Genomic DNA, 23,598 nt, shown 5'->3' on the forward strand with positions numbered 1-23,598 from the left:
CCCCCACCCCCACCGGTTTCCTATTATTAATTTGTCACTTTACTGTTAATCAGTGTTTAGATAGGGATGATTACCCAAAATATCCCACTGCTTGAGAAATAACACCAGTCATTTTTAAATGTTTTCCCTAATTTGTTACTAAAATTCTGTTTAAGTGATTTAGAACATTTTCCATCCAGTGTTTCTTCCTTATTTGAGCTTCTGGCCTTTTTGGAATATTAGATCATGCTGACTCTACCTCCGTATACTTTTGGATTTTTTTTTTTTGTTATTTAGGCTTTAATTAAACTATAATTTTTTTTGATAATCTAGGGTTTAATCCCTGGAGGTTTGGGAGATCCATACGAATATCCTAGTAACCACGCACTGTAAAAATCCATAGAACGCCATGCTATACCCGACCACAAATTTTGCCGACGGTAGATATATAATTTCCGTGTAAAAAATGATTTAGAAAGGTTTTCTATACATTTTGACAGTCTATAATGCCTTATCAAATGCACTCTCTTCTTGATTTGAAGTTTAGGGGATTGTTATAAGAAAGATTAAATCGAAGGGATGGGATATAAAGTCGAATAATAATAACGGGACAAAGTATGACCTACATGCATATCATATAAAAGCAGCTTGACATAGTCTATCTCTATTAACTACGTCCACATTTTTTTGTTTTCTGTTAATTATAAAGTTATTAAATGCATATGTAATGCATGTATGGATAAGTTTTTTTGGGTCGTCTGGAACTCGGGGGTGTTTTTTGTTTTTGTCTTCTGCTCCATTTGTATTTGTTCTGTGGGTACCATTTAGATTTTATATGCTCTATCTTTTTCAAGTTCTATTATTACAAGTTCTATTATTATTGCTGCTTTTATTCTTAGATCTGTTTTCAATAAATTTACGTTATCTTATATATAGTTTATTTTTCCCTTTACCTACATTTCAGTAATATATTGATGTATGTGACAAGGACCAAGGAAAAGTATGTTATATCGTATTACAGATTGCATTTTGTTTTTTTTTTTTCATTTTCGTTTCAAAATCATTGAGATCATATTGGGAGTTTCTAGCGATGCCAATGCCTTTCCTCGGTGAAAATCAAAATAATAATATACCCCCGCATGATTATGTTAGTAATTGTATTGTTTATGTTTGTTGGTTGTTGTTATCCCTTTATATTATTTGATAAGCATTATAACTTATGGGTTATATAACACGTGTAATCACTATAATTATTTTTATTTTATTTTTTAGAAAATTAGTCGCGGTTCATTTACGTCTTATTAAATAATTATAAAATTAATTAGTAATATATAAAAATATTTTTTCATTATTTTCTTAAATAAAAATTATAAAATTAGATAATATGATTAAAATATATGGAAATTAATAATTGTTTGAATAGTAAAAGTTTACTAACAATTTTTATATCTTTTACTATTTTTAAAAATTTATACTTATTAAAATAAATTTAATAATCACATTAATTACATAATAATTTTTATTTTATCATATTTTATATTTTGAAATTTAAACACGAAGGAAATTCGAAGATCTAAATTTTGTGTTCGATTAAAAATTGTATTACAACAAAATACAAATAATCATAAAAATCATATGAGTATGAAATTTTATTTATTATATATTCATACTAAAAATATATACCTATTTTAATATCGTCTGAATTAAATATTATACCATTTAAAATATTTTAATACTTTAATTAGAAGAAAAGTATATCATATTTGAGTTTATAATATTAATTCGATTAATTAACAAAATATATTCTACATATCTTTTGTTATTATTCAAACACCAAGGAAATGTGAAGATACCAATTAAGAAAGAGTACAGATGGGTGTGTCCAAGACAAGAATAGTTAAAGTGGAGTTTTGATTTGATATTTGATGGGGCTTCCTTTTTTTCTGTTCGTAGAGTGTTTGTTTTTGTATCACAAAATTCTTTGAACCGGACCAAATATTGATTTTATGTTCAAATCAGTTTTCTTAACTCATAATAAGTGAGGATTTTGGTCTTTTTCGTTTAACTTTTATGCTACTAATTAAAATCCAATATTATAGTTGAACCCTAACCGCGAATTGATTAAGTTGTTTAACAATCACTGACCCAAGATCCCATCTTCGCCGAACTTCTTGCCTGATCACTGTTTCTCGTTGTATTTAATTCGATGGAGTTTTCTCAAAATTGTTAGCGATTTGAAACCACAATCATTTTTCTTTTAGTGTAATTGAAATTTGAAACCACAATTATATTAGCTGAGTTCAATTTTTGCATGAGGGACATGCCAGCCTCTGGTCCATATACGTATCCAAGTTTAAGATCTCTAAGTTGTATTTAAACGAATCAATATAGTATCGTCTGTTCTGACTAAGAAACAAATTATATTTATTTTGTCACGTTTGCTGAATAATTCCATTTTCCTATTTAGTAATGGAAAGAACTGCCTCAGTCCTGTAACAGCCATCGAACCAGATTTTTTATAACTTTGAAACCATATGAGATGACATGATAGGCAGCATCTCACATTGGTACTACACAAATACAGTAAAACTCTATAGGTTCATAATGTAAAGAGTTAGATAATTTATTAATTTATAAAGTTATTAATTTATAAAATTGTACTTTTAGATTTATATATTTTGAAGTATGTTTTATGTAAAAAATAAAAAATACTTGATTTTACGGTATAAATTTTGATTAAATTTTATGTAATTTTTATTCAACTATTTGGTATAAAATATGTATCGTAAATATAAATGAATTTTAGCTATAAATGACAAAATAACATCAACATATTTTTAAAAATTAAAGATACACTTCAATGTGTAAAAGTTAAACTATACCATACATGTTTAATATTTATATAAATTTTATATAAGTTAATTATTAACTTATTTTTATACTGGGATAATATATTTACATAAGATTCTTTAGAAAAATATTATCTTATCACTTTATCAAATTAAATTATATTTTACAACGATCTAATTCGAAACTGCTAAAATTTATTAGTTTATGGAGTTTCTACTATATATATTTCTAAATGTACAAATAAAAATTGTGAGGTCACAAGTAAATTACTTGGGATTTGGTTTGCTTTTTAGAGTAATAAAAATTAGATTTATGTTTAACTTTACCAAATGAGTACTATTCGATTAAAATGAGTTATTTTCAAATTATTTGTATCACTCTATTGTTTATCAATTGAGAATTGTTGTAAAATTACATGTAGATATTTTCAAATATTTAAAAACTGTTTGCTATATATCATTCTACTAGAAGTGAACATATTGTTTTTACTCTACTACAAGAGAAAATATAAATAAAATATTTGTGAGTATTATAAAAAGAACAAAAATATGAATCTTTTAATATAAAATATTATTTACTTTTTACAATAACAAACATATGTTTTCTGAGTTTAAACTTTCAAAAATTTATTTTCTTTTCACAGTTTAATTTTTATTTTTAGTCATAATTAGAATAATAAACTTCACCAAAGTTTTATTTATTTTTAGTAAAGAACAAAAAATAGTAACAAGTAATTTCAGGCCCGTTAGTTCGTCTTTTTGATATTTCTTACTTGTTTTTATATTTGGAAGTATAAAATTATATTATTTAATATCTGATTTAAGATATAAATATTTAGAAAATCAAGATGAATACAAAATAAACTAGACAAGTACCGAATATTTGTGTCAAACCCTAACGAAATCCTGAATATCACAAACTACGTCAAAGCTATTGGCGTATGGCCTTCTCATTTCTTTTATTTAAAGTCTGAATACAGTACGTTTCTAGCAATCGACTTACGGTTGCGTTATACACGTTTCTAACCACTTGATCCTTTTTTTTTTCTTCTGCATGTATCTTTCTTTCAATATTGGGCTCTTACTAGGCCTAGGAAAATACTGATCAAAGATAATACCTTTGCAATCTATGCCAACGCATACAATTTTGGTTTAAGTTCATTAAGCTTGACATTAGGTCTCAGCTTGTTTGGAGAGCCCAATCCCGCCCACGAGAACTTCGAGCTGTATTGTTCGGACTTCGGACATATGTACGTTATGGCTTTGTGTAATTGTCCCGACTTTTGGATATACTAGAATCAGCCCGCCCTACGGGCGGAAAATTAGGAAAAAAACTACTCCATATGAATTTACATTAATTTTATGAAACATTTTTAAAAATTTTGTATGATATTAGGATTAAACATACCCTACTGGCAGATAAGCAAATGAAAAATAATTAAAATATAATATATGTAGAATATAAACATTTTATTAAAATTTTTTCAAATACACCATATCATTAAAACTATTTTAGATTATTAAACAAATATTATTGTTAGTTTTTATAGTATAAATGGTTGTTCTTTATTTTTATTTTATTACCTTTTGAATACTAACTTTGTACATTAGTTTTATTATATATATATAATTAGTTTATTATATTCTTAAAAATTAACCATATTTTTTATTACTAAATTTTTATTAAATATTGTTCTTTTATTTTCATAATATTATATTTTCAATAGATATATTGCGTACTATATTTTCGGATCAAGTAACACTGATTCAATGAATATTTTGAACAGGATTTTGTAAAGGTATATTGTTATGAAATTAATTATCTATTATAATCTATTACTATAAGATAAATTTATAAAAGTATATTCCACCAATATTTACCTTTAAATCATAATATGCAGATTTTGATGCTACTAAAGATAATGAATCTTTACGTTTATGGAATTTAACCAATATATATTTTAGTTAATTCCATAAAGAACTTTGTTAAGCATATAAACCTTCGACCAACGGTAGCTGGATATGGAGAAGAGTTTAGGATACAAATCATTGTGTCCACACCTATTGGAAGTAGTGTCGAATTTTTTTTTTTAAAGTTGTTGTGGGTGCATTTTTGATTCGATATATGAATTCAATGGTATGTAATTTGCTGTAAACTTACTCTGTGCAGTGAACATATCAATTGATGTACCAAGTGTTATTAACTGAAACGATTAACTGATAATTTTCTAATGATTCAGAGAAGAAGATTCAAGTAGAATCGCAGTCTAGAAAGAATATTATATACAAAAACACATAGACCAAATCCTTGTGTGCACTCGTATGCTTTTTCTACATGTGGGCTTATATATTAAGTAGATATGATTACACCCTACTTGCTGTTAAGACTCTTTTTATATTTAGACAAAGTAGGTTGTTGATGGTTCCAGTTTGGGAGAAGGCCACACATCAAATGTAGCTTCTAGTTCATCAAAGTACTGCAGATCTCTGTTTTGTATTTATCCTCTTTTGTGTCCTCTATCTCAGTAGCCGTACAACTGCAGCAGATACACATCTATTTCTTTCTTCAAATGATCATGTCTTGTCATGTTTAACGTGCTAAGGATGATGCAATCGACATCTCCGCTCTTGAGACAGCCTTCATACTTTGAACAGTAAGAAGATTAGATGACACAGGGAAAGAAATATCTACCTGAGACTTCTTCATGTACTATAGAGTAAGAATTGAGATCTGAGTGTCTTCTGTTTTGACTGATCCTAAACCACAAATATAAGAAATATTAATACAATGCATAAAGAAGAATCTGTTGCAAAAGTAATATCAGGAAAAATGGAATTGCAAGTGCCTCACTTTAAATGAAAGAGACATGTCTAGCTTCTGCATCAGTTTCCTCGTCGGAAAACACGTGTTCCCGAGGTGGCATTCAAGAACAAACGTCCTGCAAAAAATTATTCCATGTGTGTTTTAAGAATATTAAGCTCCTCCCACGTAACTAAATTTTAAAAGTAGTATATGTGATAAGTATGCATGTGTTTTTAATTCAAGACAAAAATATACCTCCTACAATCTTTGTGTTTATGCTACTTGCAACAACAACCCCTAGATATCCCGGAATCCTTCAAGTTTATTGTGAAAAGAGTCAGCCTGTGAATCAAACAGACTCAAAGTGACAGAGATATGTCTGTGAAGAGGAAGACAGATCATAAATGGTCAGATATATATTCAAAAGGTTTTGAATAGATTCAAATATATAAGAGAGTTACCTGTCTATCTTGATAGTCGCCGTAACTCGCTCTTTTACTTGAGGAATGTCACTCAGTGTACTTCTCACAACAGTGAGCTCACCAATAACGGCTGCGAGATTGAGAACATCTTAATTTATTATCTGTTTCAATGATAAGTCTGTCGTAAGTGACACTTCTTGTGGTTATGTCTTTACCTTGTTGAGTCTCTCATCGAACTTGACTGCTTGCACTACTCCAGCATCGTATAGCTTAGGGTACGGACCAACTGCATCAAACCAAAGACTTAGAATCTCCAATTTTGATCATATCTCGAGTAAGGAGTCTAACTTACCTACCTGGACGAAGGAGATGAAAAGAAGCTGCAGCTCCTCTGCTCCAAGATTGCAGAGCGATGAAACATCGTGATCATCGAACCTGAAACGTTCTCCAGAAATGGGAGAATCTGGTTCGTTTAGCACATCTAGATTGGTTGAATCACTTAACCGGATTTTCAGAAGAGACTCCGAAAGCCTGAAGTTATGGTTGCACCGGTGAACCAGCCTGGAGACTGTAAAAAATGTGAAAAAGATCTTTATAAAACAACATTGTGAAAAAAAATAGGTTCAGTAATGATCACCAAGAAGAACAGATGAGTTAGCCATGATTGGGAATTTTCTTTGTTTTGGAGAATCACAAAATGTGAGGATGATGTTAAGGGTAGAAGACTTATCCTTTTATAGGTAAAAGAAAACCGCCCTGGTGTTAGATGAGTACCATTGAATGAGAAGTTGTCCTTGATTCACGTCGGTGGAGTTAAGACGAAGACAAATCGTAACGTCTAGGGTTAAATACGAAACAACGGCTGCTTGATACGAAAGGTTCCCGAGGACGATTCAGCTGGCTTGATTTGATCACCGGCTGGCTTGATTTGATCTCCATTGTTGCATCGTGTAGATAGAAGAAGACCACTAACCCTATTTTGAGAAGACAACGGGTTAGAGCCTAAAGCTTAAGCCCATACACAAAGCCCAAATCAATTGTATTATAACTTAAATGAAACGGAGCGTTTCGTGATGGATCTGACGTGTCACGCTGTCAACGCTCGACTTTCCACGCTGGATCCTATGTGGCGGAACGTGAGGGATGGAAACATTCTTTTATATATATAGATATCAACAAGTTTATTTTTTCCTTTTTGTCTATTTATTTTTTTGTTTTCTGATAAATCTTATCGGCTTATCTAACCGGCCCCGAAAAAAACGCATTTAATGTTACAGATAAACTAGTTTAAAAACATACTACATTATCTGATCCGAGTTTAAAATATCTTCTGATTAATGCTAGGGTAAATCGATCATCTGTTTCGGTCTACCATATAAATCTTTGGACCAAAACCTAAGTTCACACTAGTCAGGTAGTGATAATTTAGTTTCCAAAGAAAATCAAATCTATGACTGATGTGGATACACACCAAACCTTTAAACTGTTGTGGGTAAAAAAATTATAGTGAGTGATCCACATCCAGAAAAAACCATATTAACACCGTAAATATCCATGGACCATCTACTACATGATTTGTTTGGAGAGGTTTTAATACCACCTTACTGACAAAGAATCAAACTCACGACATCCGGCAGTCGTGTGTGAAAATCTCATTAAAACCATGCACTAGGTCATCAATGATATCTCAAACTGTTGCGGGTAAATTTTTTATAGTGATTGATTTTATTTCGAAAGGTCTGCATCCAAAAAAATTCTATTAACGTCATAGAAATCCATGGACTATTTGCAACAAAAAATCTTTTAGAGATGTTTCAGTACCACTCCGTTGATAAATAATCGAACTCACGATACAGTTGTGTGTGAGAATCTCATAGAAATTACTGGACATTAGTTGTGATGTCCCGCAGAACTGTTTATTTTTATAATTAGTCGATTCTTGTGCGGTGCCTTTATACCAATTTGGTATGTACTACCTGGACATTGGTTTGGGTGCATTGGTCGAAAAAACCAAGAAACTATTTATTTATAGGAAGTCTCTCCAATAAGAATATAAAAGGTCTTGGCTTTAACGCACCCATCAATTTCTCGAATTCCATTTCGAGGCAAGGTTTTCACCACCACTGGCTCCCCTATTCCTAGCTTTCTATTGAGTACTAGTGCACTACTGTATATTACAATTGTCCAAAGTCATTTTACTAGTTCAAAGCGATTAAGAAGATATTTTTTATAATGAGTTGAAATTATTTGAAAAAGAAATAAATTTCTCCAAAACTGTATGCATATAGAAACACACCAATATAAGAACATTTCCAAAAAGAAAACCTTTGTATTCGTAGTTTGCAAAACTTCGGATTTTATGCTTTTAGAACTTCAGATTTAAAGTTTTTGTATTTGAAGGTGTTTTTTTTCAAAAAACAAAACTTTAAATTTAATTTCAAAAATATCTATAATTTTATATTATGATCTTTATATTTGTCTTAATTAATTTAAATCCATAAATTTTTATAAATAACTAGTACAATATATAAATGTTACAATACTATTAATTAATACAATGTTAAAATATAAAATTTTACATAGAAATATACAAACAAATAATAAACCACAAGCAAAATAAACATCATTCTATAAAAATATTTCCGTAAAACTCTTATATATGATCAACTAGTGCATTTCTAAGTAAAAATAAAACAACAAAATAATTATCAAACGAACAAATCCTTGATTTTTTCAAAGAAAATGCAACAAATAGAAGATAAATTTAAGAGATGATTGAATTATGAATGAAGGATGAAACAAAAAGTATGTTGTTAAAGAAGTAAAAGAGGAAAATAAAATATTGCTAAAAGACTTAACTTCTATCGATAATATTAATATTCGTGAATATATTCAATTTGAACAAGAAATAATCGTACAAGAAAGACAAACATCAAGAACAACAACAACCATTTTCAGTTGCACAACTAATATCTAATTATTAATGTAGTTGTAGTATTTAAATTTGTGTGATAATATGTATAGTGAAACCTCTATAAATTAATAATGTTGGGACTACACCAAAACTATATTTTTTTATTAATTTATAGAGATTATTAATTTATCGAGATACTAATTGAACTAAAAATTCAATTTAGGCTATAAAATTATATTAATTTATAGAGATATTAATTTATAGATTATTAATTTATAGAGGTTATACTGTATTTGTGTACTTTTAAAAAAAATTGTTAAGTTTGTTTTGTAATATTGTTATTGTCTAAATTTAGTTTTAAAATATTTTAAATCTTTTTTAAATTTTTTTATCTTATTTTATGTGTAAAACTTAAATTCACAAAAACAAATTTTACATATTCATGAGATATAAAAAGTTAAAAGATTAAAACGATGAACAACAAAATATTTAAAAGCTATAAATATAATGAATAATTGTAAAAACCAAAATGTAAATAAATATATAAAACTTTAAATTTGAAATTTGTATAAAATTTCTTCAAAGTTTCAATTTTTTAAAAAAGATTTAAAAACCAAAAAATTATATATTTTTTTTTTGGAGATGCTCAGTGTGATACATCAACGAATGATGATTATTCAGACAGTAGAACTGTAGAAGACATCAGACGATGTTAGTACTTTTAAAATTAAAAACAGAGAAAACAATTATTCACGTGAGTCACGTTGCCTGGAGATCTCAGCTTCCGTGATACTGATGAAAAGCAGAGCCCACAAATTTCAACTGTCTAGATTCACCGAGGTACGAGGATGATTTTATCGACACCGTCCGATGTTTCCAAGCTATCATCGTAATAAATAAATATAATTTCTAATTTGAGATGATTGTGCCGACACATTTTGGTGCTGGTACTGTATCGCTAAATAAGATTTGTACGAGTTATATGAGTCTTATATCTATATTAGTGAAAGGTTTTGATTCAAACCACGTTTTTCATGTAACAGAATCTATAACAAATCTCTAAATCTAGATTTAACTTGACTAAAGAAAATATTTAACTATTGTTGTGTACAGAGTGAGAAACTTGCCTAATTGATGATAGGATTGAGGACAAGCACTTACCTAACTAAAACACTGTTACTAATATTGCTTAAAACATGTGTTAATTGTGTTAAAGTTTTCCCCTTCTTTTTCTATAATCAGTACATGTTTTTTTTTTTGTAACTGGCTTCTATAATCAGTACATGTTGCAACGATATAGCCGCGATCTAAGCCATCTAACTTAGTTACAAAGAAAAAGCCATCTAACTAAACTTTAAAGAGAGCCACCGACTGAAAGCTTAGCCCATCCCTCAGACTCAACTTTAACTTAACACACAAATGAATTTACCTTAGAAAAAAAGTTTGAACTCAAGAAAGTAGATTTACACCATTTTGATGTGCCATATAATCTTTATATAATAATATTGGGATCGGATTTTGATTATATGCGAGGAGGCAAAACTCAAAATTCTCGAATAATCTATTTGCAAAACAAATTTAGAGCGAGATTCATATTTAAAACTGAAGGCCCTTTCTCAAAAAGAGATTCATATTTTAGGTTTAGGGAAAACTTGTGCATTGGAACATACATGTAGTCTAGATTGATTTCCATGATATTTAGTATTCGATATATAGGTAAATAACGAATCATATTTGGTAATATACATCTTCTTGGGTCGTCTTTAAATTGGTTGGAATCCATAGAAAAGCTATCCACAATCAAAAAGAAAGAAAGCTACTATGCGATATGATGATGTGTTATTGCAACAAACAAAGGTGGGGCTAGATTTACATTATTGAATTTAACAGACAGATATTGATAAAACATATAGAGAGAGAGGGAGTTATCTAATTACTACTTAGGGAAAGAAACAGAGAGCATCAAAGCATCGTCACAGTTCCATTAGGGGAAGGTTTGGCTTTTCCTCTCCCCGCCCCACTTGTATTATTCCTCTTTCACGCTTTGGCTCTCCTTTTACCCACACCTATATTTTTTTGATCAAATTACCCATACCTATTTTTCTTTTTGCTTTGCTACCTTACTAAATACGTATTTAGAAATATGCGCTTTTTCTTTCAATCAAACCCTTATATCATCCATAAAAATCTCAATTTATACATTTTTCTTCTCATTTTTGGCCGGTGGACACTTCTTTTCTTCTGTTCAACTTGGAGTTGCCTTCAAATGAAACAGTAGTAGGATTTCGAAACAAAAAGAAAGAAATAGTTTTAAATGATAAAATATGCAGATATCCTATGTTGCTAGTTATCTAATCAAATTGAAAATAGTGTTTGGATGATTAAATAGTTTAATATCCGATAATTTGTGATGAAAACAATGAACTGTTTCCCACTCTTGGATGGGGGCATTTTCGGTAAACCTTTCTTTTATATTTTCCATATTCACATTATTTCCGTTTCCTTTCTCGTACCAACCTCTTTCACGGATTTGCTCACCTTTGTTTTCGTTGTCTTTCCTTTTTGTTATGTTTTCTCGCAAATATGATGGCATTTTGTAAACATACTTCGAAGAATATGATAGGAAATCACATGAACAATATCCTCTTGCCACACAATATTTTAGCCAATTTTTCTCATCCGTAGATGTCAAACAGTAGTGGTTTCTTTATTGTTTGCTGTGCCAATATTAATGTTAGTAGAAGAAGGAAATTAAAAAAAAAACCATAGTCACATACAAAAAGAGGGAAAATAATAAGTTTTGAGTAGTTGGAGTAGGAGAAGCTAAATAGTACAAGAAATTAAATAAGATACTCCCATCTACATCATCCTGCTTTTTCATCCATGATAGTTTTCAGTAAAACTGTGAACTTGTGAATTTAATTACCCTTTATATATAAAGATACTTGTGGTGTTTATACACAGGAGACCAGAAACTAGGAAACAGTCTACTGCTTTGTATTGGGAAATAATCAAATCTCAAAATTTTCTCAAAATCTCAAAATTTGTATACTCTCTTCGTTGATCAAAATTTCTGCACCTCCCTAATAATGAATGGAGTTTAGCACATCTATATATTTCTTTTTTGGTCAAACTAGCACATCTATATCCCTACTAAAGAATAATGTGATTTTCATTCATATGGATCCTTATTTATATATAACTACTTATTCGATCCCCTCTTATTGCTTTTGATGGTTATCTTCTCATTAGAGTCTTCTCTCTTATTGCTCTCAAATTTCTTTGCTTTTGTTTCCTCTTTATTACAAGAGAGATATGTGGAACCTTAACGACTCACCCGATCACCACGAAGAATCCGACGGTAGATGGAATCGGGCTGGAGATGTACCAATCTCTATGAGCTCATCGGACATGTGGCTGTTGTCTGCTCCTCCGGTGACCCGGAATTTTTTTCCCAGTCAAATCATGGAACAAGAAGTTCCAGGATTAATATCTGGTTCCGGTTTCAATAGAAACCAATGTCTTGTTCGGTCGGATCCTAGTGGGTCTGCTCGTCCGGAAAACCTAGAGCTGGAGATAACACCGCCTGTAAAAAAGAGCCGACGTGGTCCTCGCTCACGGAGCTCTCAGTATAGGGGAGTTACTTTTTACCGACGAACCGGAAGATGGGAGTCACATATATGGTAACTTAATTTTCTTAACCCTACTATTATTACATAGATGGTGAATCCATCAAATAAATGTTTCGTTTCATTTCATTTGAGCCAATACCTTATTATTGTTATCAGTATCAGTATTTTAAAAATGTTGTGGAATATTATGCAGGGACTGTGGGAAGCAAGTGTACTTAGGTATGATCATGTATTGTTGTTCAAACACAAATCAAATATCCTATATTTTTGTGTCTGTCCATTTTTATGCGATTTCTTCGACCAAATAAAGGTTTTATTATCGCCTTATATTACTTTTTGTTACATATTCAGGTGGATTTGACACCGCACATGCCGCTGCTCGGTATATTTTACTCATCCAAATATGGTCAATTAGAACGAATCAAATATTCGTTATTTATAATTTGCTGATATACAATTAATTTGGGTGGGTAACTGTTTGGGACAGTGCCTATGATAGAGCCGCAGTTAAGTTTAGAGGCGTAGATGCAGATATCAATTTCAATATTGAAGACTACGTGGAAGATGTGAAACAGGTAAAGTATTTATTATTCGTAGGTTCAAGCAATTGAATTAGTTTATTACTTGAACATAAAACAAATCAATATTGGTTGCAGATGAGCAGTCTGACAAAGGAAGAGTTCATGCATGTCATTAGAAGGCAAAGCACTGGGTTTCCAAGAGGCAGTTCAAAATATAGAGGAGTCACTTTGCATAAATGTGGAAGATGGGAGGCTCGATTGGGTCAATTTCTCAACAAAAAGTATAATTACACAAAACAAATTTATGGTCAATTTTAATTTTGAAATGTTTTGTTTTTCTTATGAATATTTAAAATTTGGTACTGTGTTGTTTGATTTTTATCTATTTATTTCAGGTACGTTTATTTGGGTCTCTTTGATACCGAGATGGAAGCTGCAAGGTACTTTTTATTATTGTTCTATGTCTCATCATCACGTTTCAAAACAATAGTATTTATGTTCGGTAAAGAAAACAATAGTATGTGTTTTCTGAATTATAGGGCATACGATAAAGCAGCAATAAAGTCTAATGGAAAAGATGCAGTTACCAATTTTGACCCTAAAGTATACGAGGAAGAGCATAATAGCCAAGGTAACTTGATTTTACGTTTTCCGCCTATAAAAACTACATATACAAAAATTTACTCCAGTCACCAAATTTTACTCACGGTAATAATCAGCAGAGAAGCAGTGGAATGATCATAGCCTTGATCTATGTCTAGGGGAATCAAACTCGGAAGAGTTTGGAACCAAATCCGAGGTAAGTTAGGTTGTTCATGTTTATATAAATTAACTTGCACTGGTTTTATCAGAAAATAAGATAAATAGTGATTATGGTTTAAACTGTTACTACATTTTAAAGATTGGGAGCATGAGAAATGGATTTAGAGACGAGGAGAGACTGTTAGGAAGCCATCTCTCGCTAGCGATGACGACAACCGCGACTGTCGGATCGGATAAGCAGTTGGACGGTGGAGGAAAGCGAGTGGGAATGGCGGCATCATCAGGATTCTCTCCTCGCTTTCCTCCTTGGAACCACCACACTCCTCGCACCTTCCACTTCTTTCGTCCCTGATTCACCATCGTCGCATTCATCATATGAGCTACTTGTGAGTATATGCCTTGGAGAAACTGGTTATTCCAGGAACTGTTTTTGGACTATGTGGTGTGTATTTCCATATATGTTCCCGAGTCTATTTAAGACATTTCTTTCTGTAATTTAATCGTACAACAAATGTCAAATGTTATTGGCTACATGAACCCCCTGTACATGTTGGAACTCGTTTTTGACGAAATGGTTTTAGACCATTTTCGGTAAGTTTTCCGGACGAAGACGTTCGTCGGAATAACCAAATGTTTAACACTATGAAGTAGTGTACTCGTATGTCAAAATCAGAGTTGGTTTTGAATGAGAAATGGAGGTCCAAAGTGAATGATATAAAAAGCTTGTAAAGTTTATATTTGGCTAAGTATAAAACTAAGCAAATGTATCACTTTGAATATTTGGGTTTGAATTAGATTTAAATTTGTTAATCGGACATCATGTCAATTAACTTATTTTTATAGATCTTATTCATAATAATAACCCACTACAAAGAATATTGTTCAGTTTGATTTAGTCAAAAAGGAATAATAAATGTCTTTGTAAAGTGACGTTAATTTGGTCATGGAGAAGTTACACTCCTTAATGCCAATTAATTTGTCAAGTAAATGCTCCATCAATACACAATATGCGTTTGCACTTTGTGAGTGTATAAATAAGTTGTGTGTGTGTTATCATTTTTTGCAGAGAGAAAAACAGATATATGATTAGAGTAAAAATCATTCTCCCATTATGAAATAGTTATGTTAGTATTTTTATTTTGTGTCTGAGAGTACAACACAAAACCAGTTTCGCCAGGACTGATAGAACCGTATTTTATTAACTACGGATTACTGAATATTGTAAACAATAAAAATGATAATAATATACCAAAGAGTAAGAAAATGATGATACAACTGCAGAGGCGAGATATTATCTCTTTCCTTAACTCAAATACGTCCTGTAGTGCGACGGTTCGATAACGTAATGAGTCCCAGGATACAACTGCAAACAATCTTCTGAATTGGCGTCACTCTATCAGAAGCCTGACGAAACTGGTTTTGTGTTGTACTCTCAGACACAAAATAAAAATACTAACATAACTATTTCATAATGGGAGAATGATTTTTACTCTAATCATATATATGTTTTTCTCTCTGCAAAAAATGAGAACACACACAACTTATTTATACACTCACAAAGTGCAAACGCATATTGTGTATTGATGGAGCATTTACTTGACAAATTAATTGGCATTAAGGAGTGTAACTTCTCCATGACCAAATTAACGTCACTTTACAAAGACATTTATTATTCCTTTTTGACTAAATCAAACTGAACAATATTCTTTGTAGTGGGTTATTATTATGAATAAGATCTATAAAAATAAGTTAATTGACATGATGTCCGATTAACAAATTTAAATCTAATTCAAACCCAAATATTCAAAGTGATACATTTGCTTAGTTTTATACTTAGCCAAATATAAACTTTACAAGCTTTTATATCATTCACTTTGGACCTCCATTTCTCATTCAAAACCAACTCTGATTTTGACATACGAGTACACTACTTCATAGTGTTAAACATTTGGTTATTCCGACGAACGTCTTCGTCCGGAAAACTTACCGAAAATGGTCTAAAACCATTTCGTCAAAAACGAGTTCCAACAATCCCCCACATGAATAGAAATGTTTCTAAACACTAGACGACTCGACAGACTTGACTTCCTAGACAAGACTCGACAAGACTCAACAAGACTCAACTAAGGACTTTTGAGAGTACAAACGAGAAATTCACTGCATGATGAGTTGGTAGCAATTTTTCAGCCTTGAACCAGTCATTGTTAATAGCTATCGGATTTACTCGGCCAGGAGGTGGCCATGATGTCTTGAACCTCCCGGGCTTTGGTGTAAACCTAGACAATAGCCAAAACACAGCTTCATTCTCTCACAAAACTAATTTCTCTATTGTGTTCATTTTGGCCGTGAACATTCCTGGTAATCATGAGTGAACTTTAGAGAATATAGCCATTTTATTCTCCTAGAAACGGCCCCATTTCACACTCACAAGGTGATTTGCCATTAGTTTTGTTTAGAGGAGTATCATGTACTACTCCATTCATATCTCAAAACAATTGGCACAAATCATTAAAAGCAAATGCTTATCCTCTATTCCTTACATGTAGCACTGTTTAATCATCCTAGGAACTGGGTATAGATCGAAGTCTTACAGTGCTTTGGGCAGATTTAGTTTGACTTAGTTGTCTCCTTGAACCTATTTCTTGGGATCTCCAATCTGATAAGTAGAGTTACCGCCAAACTTCATCTTAGTTCATAGGCTAAACCCATTCCTCTTGATGATATTACAATTTGATCTCATGACACACCTTTAATAACAGGATCCTAGGTTGTCATCACATTGAACATAATCAATTGAGATTAGTCGAGATCAATTTTCTAATGATTTTTGTCATCTTTTTTTTTCCTCAAGATACAATTAACCATTATACACAAAACTCAGTGTATAACACTAGTTTTTTTTTGTTTTTTTTTTAAATCATAGTTTGATAACTATCACTAAGTTCATTTGGTCTCTTGCCAATGACTTTATATGGTAAGCAAAGCTTCCCCCACATTTCTTGAGATAGCTCAAAACATGCATATTTATTTACACTAGGTGATAATCCGCGCCATGCGCGGAATGAATAGATTTTAAGAGATGATCAAATTGAATCAAATAGACATTATACATGTAAAATCATAAAAACAAATTACACTGTATGTGAATTTTATTTTTAAACTTGTGTATTCGTTTTGAAAGTTTACTTGGAACATATATCGTGGAAGTGAATCAAATAAGAGTAAGTGGATATTAATAAAAGATAAATTATGATTTAAAATAAAATAAAACATAGATATATAATATATAATTGTTATCATTAAAAATCGTAAATAAAAGATGAAACGAAACATATGAAATAGACAAATAAAACCATGCAGAAACAAAATATAACAAAACATAATTTGATTAAAAATTGCTAAAAAGCTATTGTCAATAGTGCCGTAAGAGAGTGTAAAAGAAAAGTTAAACAAAAGCTTAGAACACCCATGTTTCAGTAAATGATCAAATTGTGAAACTAAATCTTTCTTAATAATTACATGTATTTTATCTCCATAAAAAAAATAAAAAAAAAACTATAGCATTAGCTGAAACACATAATAGTAGTTGAGAAAAAAAATATAAAGACTAACAACAACTAATTTTTGCATCTACGAAATCTATTTCAATGGTCTCTCCACCAGCAGCCGAGTATAACTTTCAAAATTTAATGATTTTCACTTTAATCTACAACATTGATTTCTTTGACTTCAAGTGAGAGATGAAATTCATAGCATTTTATTTTTCTAGTCTTAATCCTTGTAGGTTGTGAAACTGTAGAGTAAAGTTCACTTAATTTATATATAGTATACCCTACAGTTAGGGTTAGTTCCACTTAATTTCAAAACAAAACGAAAATTCTCCCTTAAATTTAATACTAACAATCCCTAACTTTTATTAAAAAATTTAAAAAATTTGGAAAGTCTTACAATTAAGGAAGAAACAAATAGAAAATAATATTGACTATGAGATTTGACAATATTAAAGAAGCGATAAATTTTTATTGAATCATAATTTGGTCTATCAACATTTATGTTGATTGTTTAGTCAAAAAAAATTGGTGCTTGAGTTAAGGGATTTCAAGAGATCTCGTCAAATATATCTTCTAATTTAGATTCTCAATAAATTAAAAAAACTTACAAAAAATTTAGTAATGTATATTGTAGCTTTTTTTTTTAATATATATAAAGAAGTGGATCAATATACGGTATTTAACGTCATATATACTATAAGTTATTAATCAGATAAAAGTCATATATAATTTAATGAAATATAATATATAATGTTATTACGTATGATTTTTTCTATTTGACTTTTGTCATAGACAAAACCAAAAGTATTAATCGATTGTTTACAAAAAAAACATAACATTGAACAATATATTATGGTCATCGCCAATGAGACTTATGCAAGTTAATTTGGTCAATCCAAATTCTCAGACCATTAAACGAAATGAATTATTATGGAAACAACTTAACTTTGTGACTTTGTTATATATGGAAAACAATATCATAACATAAATGATTGATTGAAAAATTAATCATCTATTATTATGTTTATAATCATCTATTATTATGTTTAATGATTGTAGCAATTTATCATGTGTTATAACACAATTTGGACAGATTTGACAACGGCAAAACAATGTAATTTTCCTAGTAATGAAAGGGTTTTTAAAAGAAGTGGGTAAGAGTGAATGTGAGAATGCCACCTAGGAAATGGCATTGTGTAAATAACACATCAACTTGAGGTTATTTTCTTTTAGTGCTCCTAAAATAATATATAGGGGATTTAACATCTCTTAAGAGTTTACAACTCCTTTAGATTTAAATGAATAAAAAAAAATAATTTCGAAAAATTATTACAATTTTCTTTAAAATGTATTTCATTCTCAGGAAATCACATTTTAGATAAAACTATTTTCATAGTTCTCTCAAGTTGATGTATAAATCCAACTTTTTATATGTTTTTTTTTTAAAACATATTTTTGCCTTTTGGCAAATATACATATCATTTCATGATCTTTTTGTACCATCAAAACCACAATTTTCTATGATTATTTTTAACCATATTGACTTTAGAAACTACAATACCCATGTCAGTTTCAGTCATATTGGTCTGAAAATTCTCATTGGTTTTACATGGTCAACCTTTTTAAAAAATGCATTTAAGCATTGACGAAATACAAATGTTTTGATCAATATCAATAAACATTTTATTTCTTATGGCAAATAATTTATATGTGGCAGACCTCTCCTAAATTTAGTTTAGGGCGTCAACTCACAAAAATCCATTTCCATTCATATAATGATCCCTTAAGAATCAAAATGTTGTTTATGACTATGGTTTCACCATATTTTTGAAACTTTTAATCATTTTTTCTTTTCTCATGATCAAACACTTAATAATCAAATTAAGCTGTTCCAGAAAGTCTGAAATCACAAAATCAAAACGTTAATCACATTCTTGATAATTAAAGCAAATAATTATCTTAACCAAGTCAAAGCATTAACATGCATTGTGACTAAAAACGTTTTATTCTAGTCACATTTTTGACTAATATTAAAAAAATGATTGTAATCACTCGGTCCATCAATTAATGATTTTAATCTCTATAGAAATCATCAACAAAATAATCTGATGGAATGAACAGATTCTTTATCACCATGAAATCTCCAATTCATGTTTTCATGACAAAACACTTCACAAAATAATCAGTTTTGTTAGTATAATAATACAAACAAAAATTTACTAGAAAGATTATTTTGAAATAATCCTATAGATCTGATTCCGGCCTCTTTTCCCAAAGATCAATCAACCTGTTCTTACAAAAAAAATACTTTTTACAATAATCAGTCCGGTTAGTGCAAAGCAATAAACGGTTATTTTGAGTTAAGACTGATAGAACCGTATTTTATTAACTACGGATTACTGAATATTGTAAACAATAAAAATGATAATAATATACCAAAGAGTAAGAAAATGATGATACAACTGCAGAGGCGAGATATTATCTCTTTCCTTAACTCAAATACGTCCCGTAGTGCGACGGTTCGATAACGTAATGAGTCCCAGGATACAACTGCAAACAATCTTCTGAATTTGCGTCACTCTATCAGAAGCCTGACGAAACTGGTTTTGTGTTGTACTCTCAGACACAAAATAAAAATACTAACATAACTATTTCATAATGGGAGAATGATTTTTACTCTAATCATATATCTGTTTTTCTCTCTGCAAAAAATGAGAACACACACAACTTATTTATACACTCACAAAGTGCAAACGCATATTGTGTATATTGTGTATTGATGGAGCATTTACTTGACAAATTAATTGGCATTAAGGAGTGTAACTTCTCCATGACCAAATTAACGTCACTTTACAAAGACATTTATTATTCCTTTTTGACTAAATCAAACTGAACAATATTCTTTGTAGTGGGTTATTATTATGAATAAGATCTATAAAAATAAGTTAATTGACATGATGTCCGATTAACAAATTTAAATCTAATTCAAACCCAAATATTCAAAGTGATACATTTGCTTAGTTTTATACTTAGCCAAATATAAACTTTACAAGCTTTTTATATCATTTACTTTGGACCTCCATTTCTCATTCAAAACCAACTCTGATTTTGACATACGAGTAAACTACTTCATAGTGTTAAACATTTGGTTATTCCGACGAACGTCTTCGTCCGGAAAACTTACCGAAAATGGTCTAAAACCATTTCGTCAAAAACGAGTTCCAACAGTACATACACATGATAGACTTCCGTTTCATCATTACCATCTTATCAAATGGTCTTAATTACGTTTCGTGTCCGGATCTAGAGAATACCATGGACACAACCCAACCCAACCCAGTTTCAGAAAATGTTAGACCTAGATGTGTTAAAAATATATCCAGATAAATTTAGGTTCTCTGAGTTAAGATGGGTTGGGTTGGCTGGTCTGGATTGATGATATGGGCCACCCATATTTTTGTTTGTCAAACGTTGATTTTGATGAGATCAACTTCACGTTTTTTTGTACAATATGCCTATTAAACAAATTAACAAGTATGAGTTTGGAAATTTAGAGCTAATGGAGAAAATATGTTTTATATTGTGAAATCATTTGACATACATGTGTCTTGCACAATAACTTAATTAGTTTTATAGTTGTGTAATGATGTGACATACATGTGTATTGCACTATAGAATATATTATTACTAGTATCACTATCTTTTTTTTGAAAGAATTTTAAATTTAAACTAGTATCACTATCAAGTTGATAAACTATAGATAAACTAATTCATTTAATCAATTATAGTATTTTTAACACTATAAGATTATATTACATTAACATACACAGGAGCATACATTTTAACCGAACATAAGATCAAACCTAAAATATAATAAAATTAAAAACTATTTGGATTTATCATGAAAATATTTTCAATATTAGTTGAAATAAAGATTTTTAATTATAGTTTTGATTAGTGATCAACATAATCCTGAAACTTTACGAATAGTTAATGACTTTCCACACTTTAGTGACAATAATTATATAAAATTCTTCAATGTCTTTTATTAAATCCAAAAGAAGGGTATTTTAAAATTATATATATAGAGAAAACTGCCTGTTCGATACTTTTTTTTCCTTTCTAAATAATTTACAATTTTAATAATTAAGTTATAAAATATGATATGAATTACTTTCATTCTTATAGTGTTTTTGGAGATTAGTATTTTATAAAATCGATATCTAAAAAATCACGAATATCTTCTCACACCTATTTCCTATGCAATATAAATATGAATATTAATCACTTGAGTTAGTTATCAAATTGAAAATTTCATGTGGAGTTAGTTAGAGAATATCCTCTGGCCAACTTAGTTTATTGAGATATTTCAGGGGTGTAATTAATTTAGAGTTTTATGTGATTTATATAAAATAACAAATCAATTGTTATTCAAACATGAATTTTTAAAAAAATCATTCAGAATCAACTATTGGTGAACTTGGTATTTTATAAAAATTATGAAACTCACTGTTATTGAATATATTTTTAGTTGTGGAGTTTTAAAAATTTTAAGTAATTTTAGAGTATTTAAATAGAGTTTCTTAGTTTAAAAAATAAAAACTCAAATCTCATGGTTTGGTAACAAAAACTTAAAAAATGTTATTTGAGAGAATTGTTTTTGTAATTTTGTAAATTGATTTTATTATTTAATAATAAGTTAAAGAAATTGGCTTATATTTGGACATTATTTATACTAATTATCATTTTGGATTTTAGTATTTGTGCTTCATAAGTAAATCTCATGCCAAATTTTGTAAAAAAACATGTTTATAGATTGTTTTTGTTTTTAGTTTTTCATAATATTAGTTTAAGTTGTGGTATCCGAAATATACTACGCAGGTGTATTTAATATAAAGTTTGAATCAGTTTGATTTTTAATAAATTTTTAAACTATGGAATCGTTTCTTAGCAAAAGCTAAGAGCCCCAATTAAGGGTTAATCATAGTTTTGGATACGTGTCATTCAATGGAATTTTATTGGCAGCTTGTGCACAAAATGGGGATTATCATCTATATCCTCTCGCTTTTGCAGTAGTCGACGCAGAAAATAGTGCCTCTTAGAAATGGTTCTTTAGAGGTCTGAGCAAGGTGATTCCAGATGCTACTGATTTTGTTTTTATATCAGACAGAGCTAACTCCATTTCTTCAGCGCTAGAGGATGTTTATCCCTTAACCCACCATGGAATCTGCATGATCCATCTGCTACGCAATATCACTCCTACCTATTTAAAAATTGGGTTGCTACCTCTAATGGAAAACACTGTTGATGCCTACACATATCACGAGTTTTGGTCAATCTTCAAAGACATAAAAGATGAATGTCAGGCGTTGGCTGAGTATCAATTTACAAAATTACAAGGGCAATTCTATGAAAATTTACAAAATCTTTTTTGGTCATTTTTTCATTGGGAGGTTATTTTTGTGAAAATAAAATAAAAAGGTTTTATCTAAGGGAATTTCTCAAATTACAAATATAATCATGTCTAAAAAACTAATATTTGGATCTTTATATATAATTAATCAAATTGAAGCTGAGATTTTTTAAATGGCAGTTTTCTAAAGGTTATTCAACCAAATATATAAAATGTTTACCGAATAAAAACATATAATTCTTTTTATTTTAGAATATTAAAATAAACATTCATCAATGTGAAACGAGTTTAAAATAAATTATATACAAGCTGGTTAAAGTAAATCATCTTAGTTTAGTTTTAGATTATCAGAAATAAAATTCCAGTCAATACGAAATATGTTAAGCAAACGGATAATTTTTTTAGTCATAAAAAAATAATCGTCCACTTTAAAAACGCAGATCTAATTCTGGTACGTTTATAATTAGAGTTTTAAAATTTAGAGCTAATGGAGAATATATGTTCTTTATAATTGTGAAATCACTTGATATACATGTGTCTTGCACTATAATTTGATACATGTATTGTATATATTACTAGTATCACTATCAAGTTGATAAACTAAAGATAAAGTGATAACGACATAGAACCAATCATACAGATTTTAGTACTCACTTACCAAAACGCCAAAAAATTAAAAATAATTGAAAGCATCTCTGGGGGGCACACAGAGTCACAAAGCAACATAAAATAAAGACCCATAACTTTCACAC

General features: G+C 29.9%; 1 protein-coding gene and 1 long non-coding RNA gene across 5 annotated transcripts; one reads left to right on the top strand and one right to left on the bottom strand.

Annotated features, from left to right (window-relative positions):
- Nucleotides 1-5,083: 5,083 nt before the first annotated feature.
- LOC130496973 (uncharacterized) lies at nt 5,084-7,039 on the bottom strand. 3 transcript variants are annotated; one of them, XR_008936051.1, is made up of 7 exons: nt 6,828-7,037; nt 6,410-6,621; nt 6,269-6,339; nt 6,093-6,183; nt 5,887-6,010; nt 5,680-5,767; nt 5,084-5,585 (listed from the first exon to the last, which is right to left on the bottom strand). It is a non-coding gene; the product is annotated as an uncharacterized LOC130496973 (long non-coding RNA). The 3 variants fall into 3 exon arrangements; XR_008936050.1 differs by having other exon boundaries at nt 6,406-7,039; XR_008936049.1 differs by having other exon boundaries at nt 6,410-7,038.
- Nucleotides 7,040-11,849: 4,810 nt separating this feature from the next.
- LOC108812300 (AP2-like ethylene-responsive transcription factor TOE3) lies at nt 11,850-14,413 on the top strand. Of its 2 annotated transcripts, none has more exons than XM_018584528.2 (9): nt 11,850-12,650; nt 12,793-12,818; nt 12,951-12,981; nt 13,087-13,174; nt 13,256-13,401; nt 13,516-13,560; nt 13,660-13,751; nt 13,840-13,919; nt 14,022-14,413. In XM_018584528.2, the coding sequence occupies exons 1-9, from the start codon at nt 12,283-12,285 to the stop codon at nt 14,232-14,234; spliced, it is 1,089 nt and encodes a 362-aa protein (XP_018440030.1). In that variant the 5' UTR covers nt 11,850-12,282; the 3' UTR covers nt 14,235-14,413. The 2 variants fall into 2 exon arrangements, with proteins under 2 accessions (XP_018440030.1, XP_018440031.1); XM_018584529.2 differs by having other exon boundaries at nt 11,874-12,650; nt 13,843-13,919.
- Nucleotides 14,414-23,598: the final 9,185 nt, after the last annotated feature.

Source organism: Raphanus sativus, chromosome 6 (genome assembly GCF_000801105.2).
Source record: "Raphanus sativus cultivar WK10039 chromosome 6, ASM80110v3, whole genome shotgun sequence".
NCBI classification, from domain to species: Eukaryota; Viridiplantae; Streptophyta; class Magnoliopsida; order Brassicales; family Brassicaceae; genus Raphanus; species Raphanus sativus.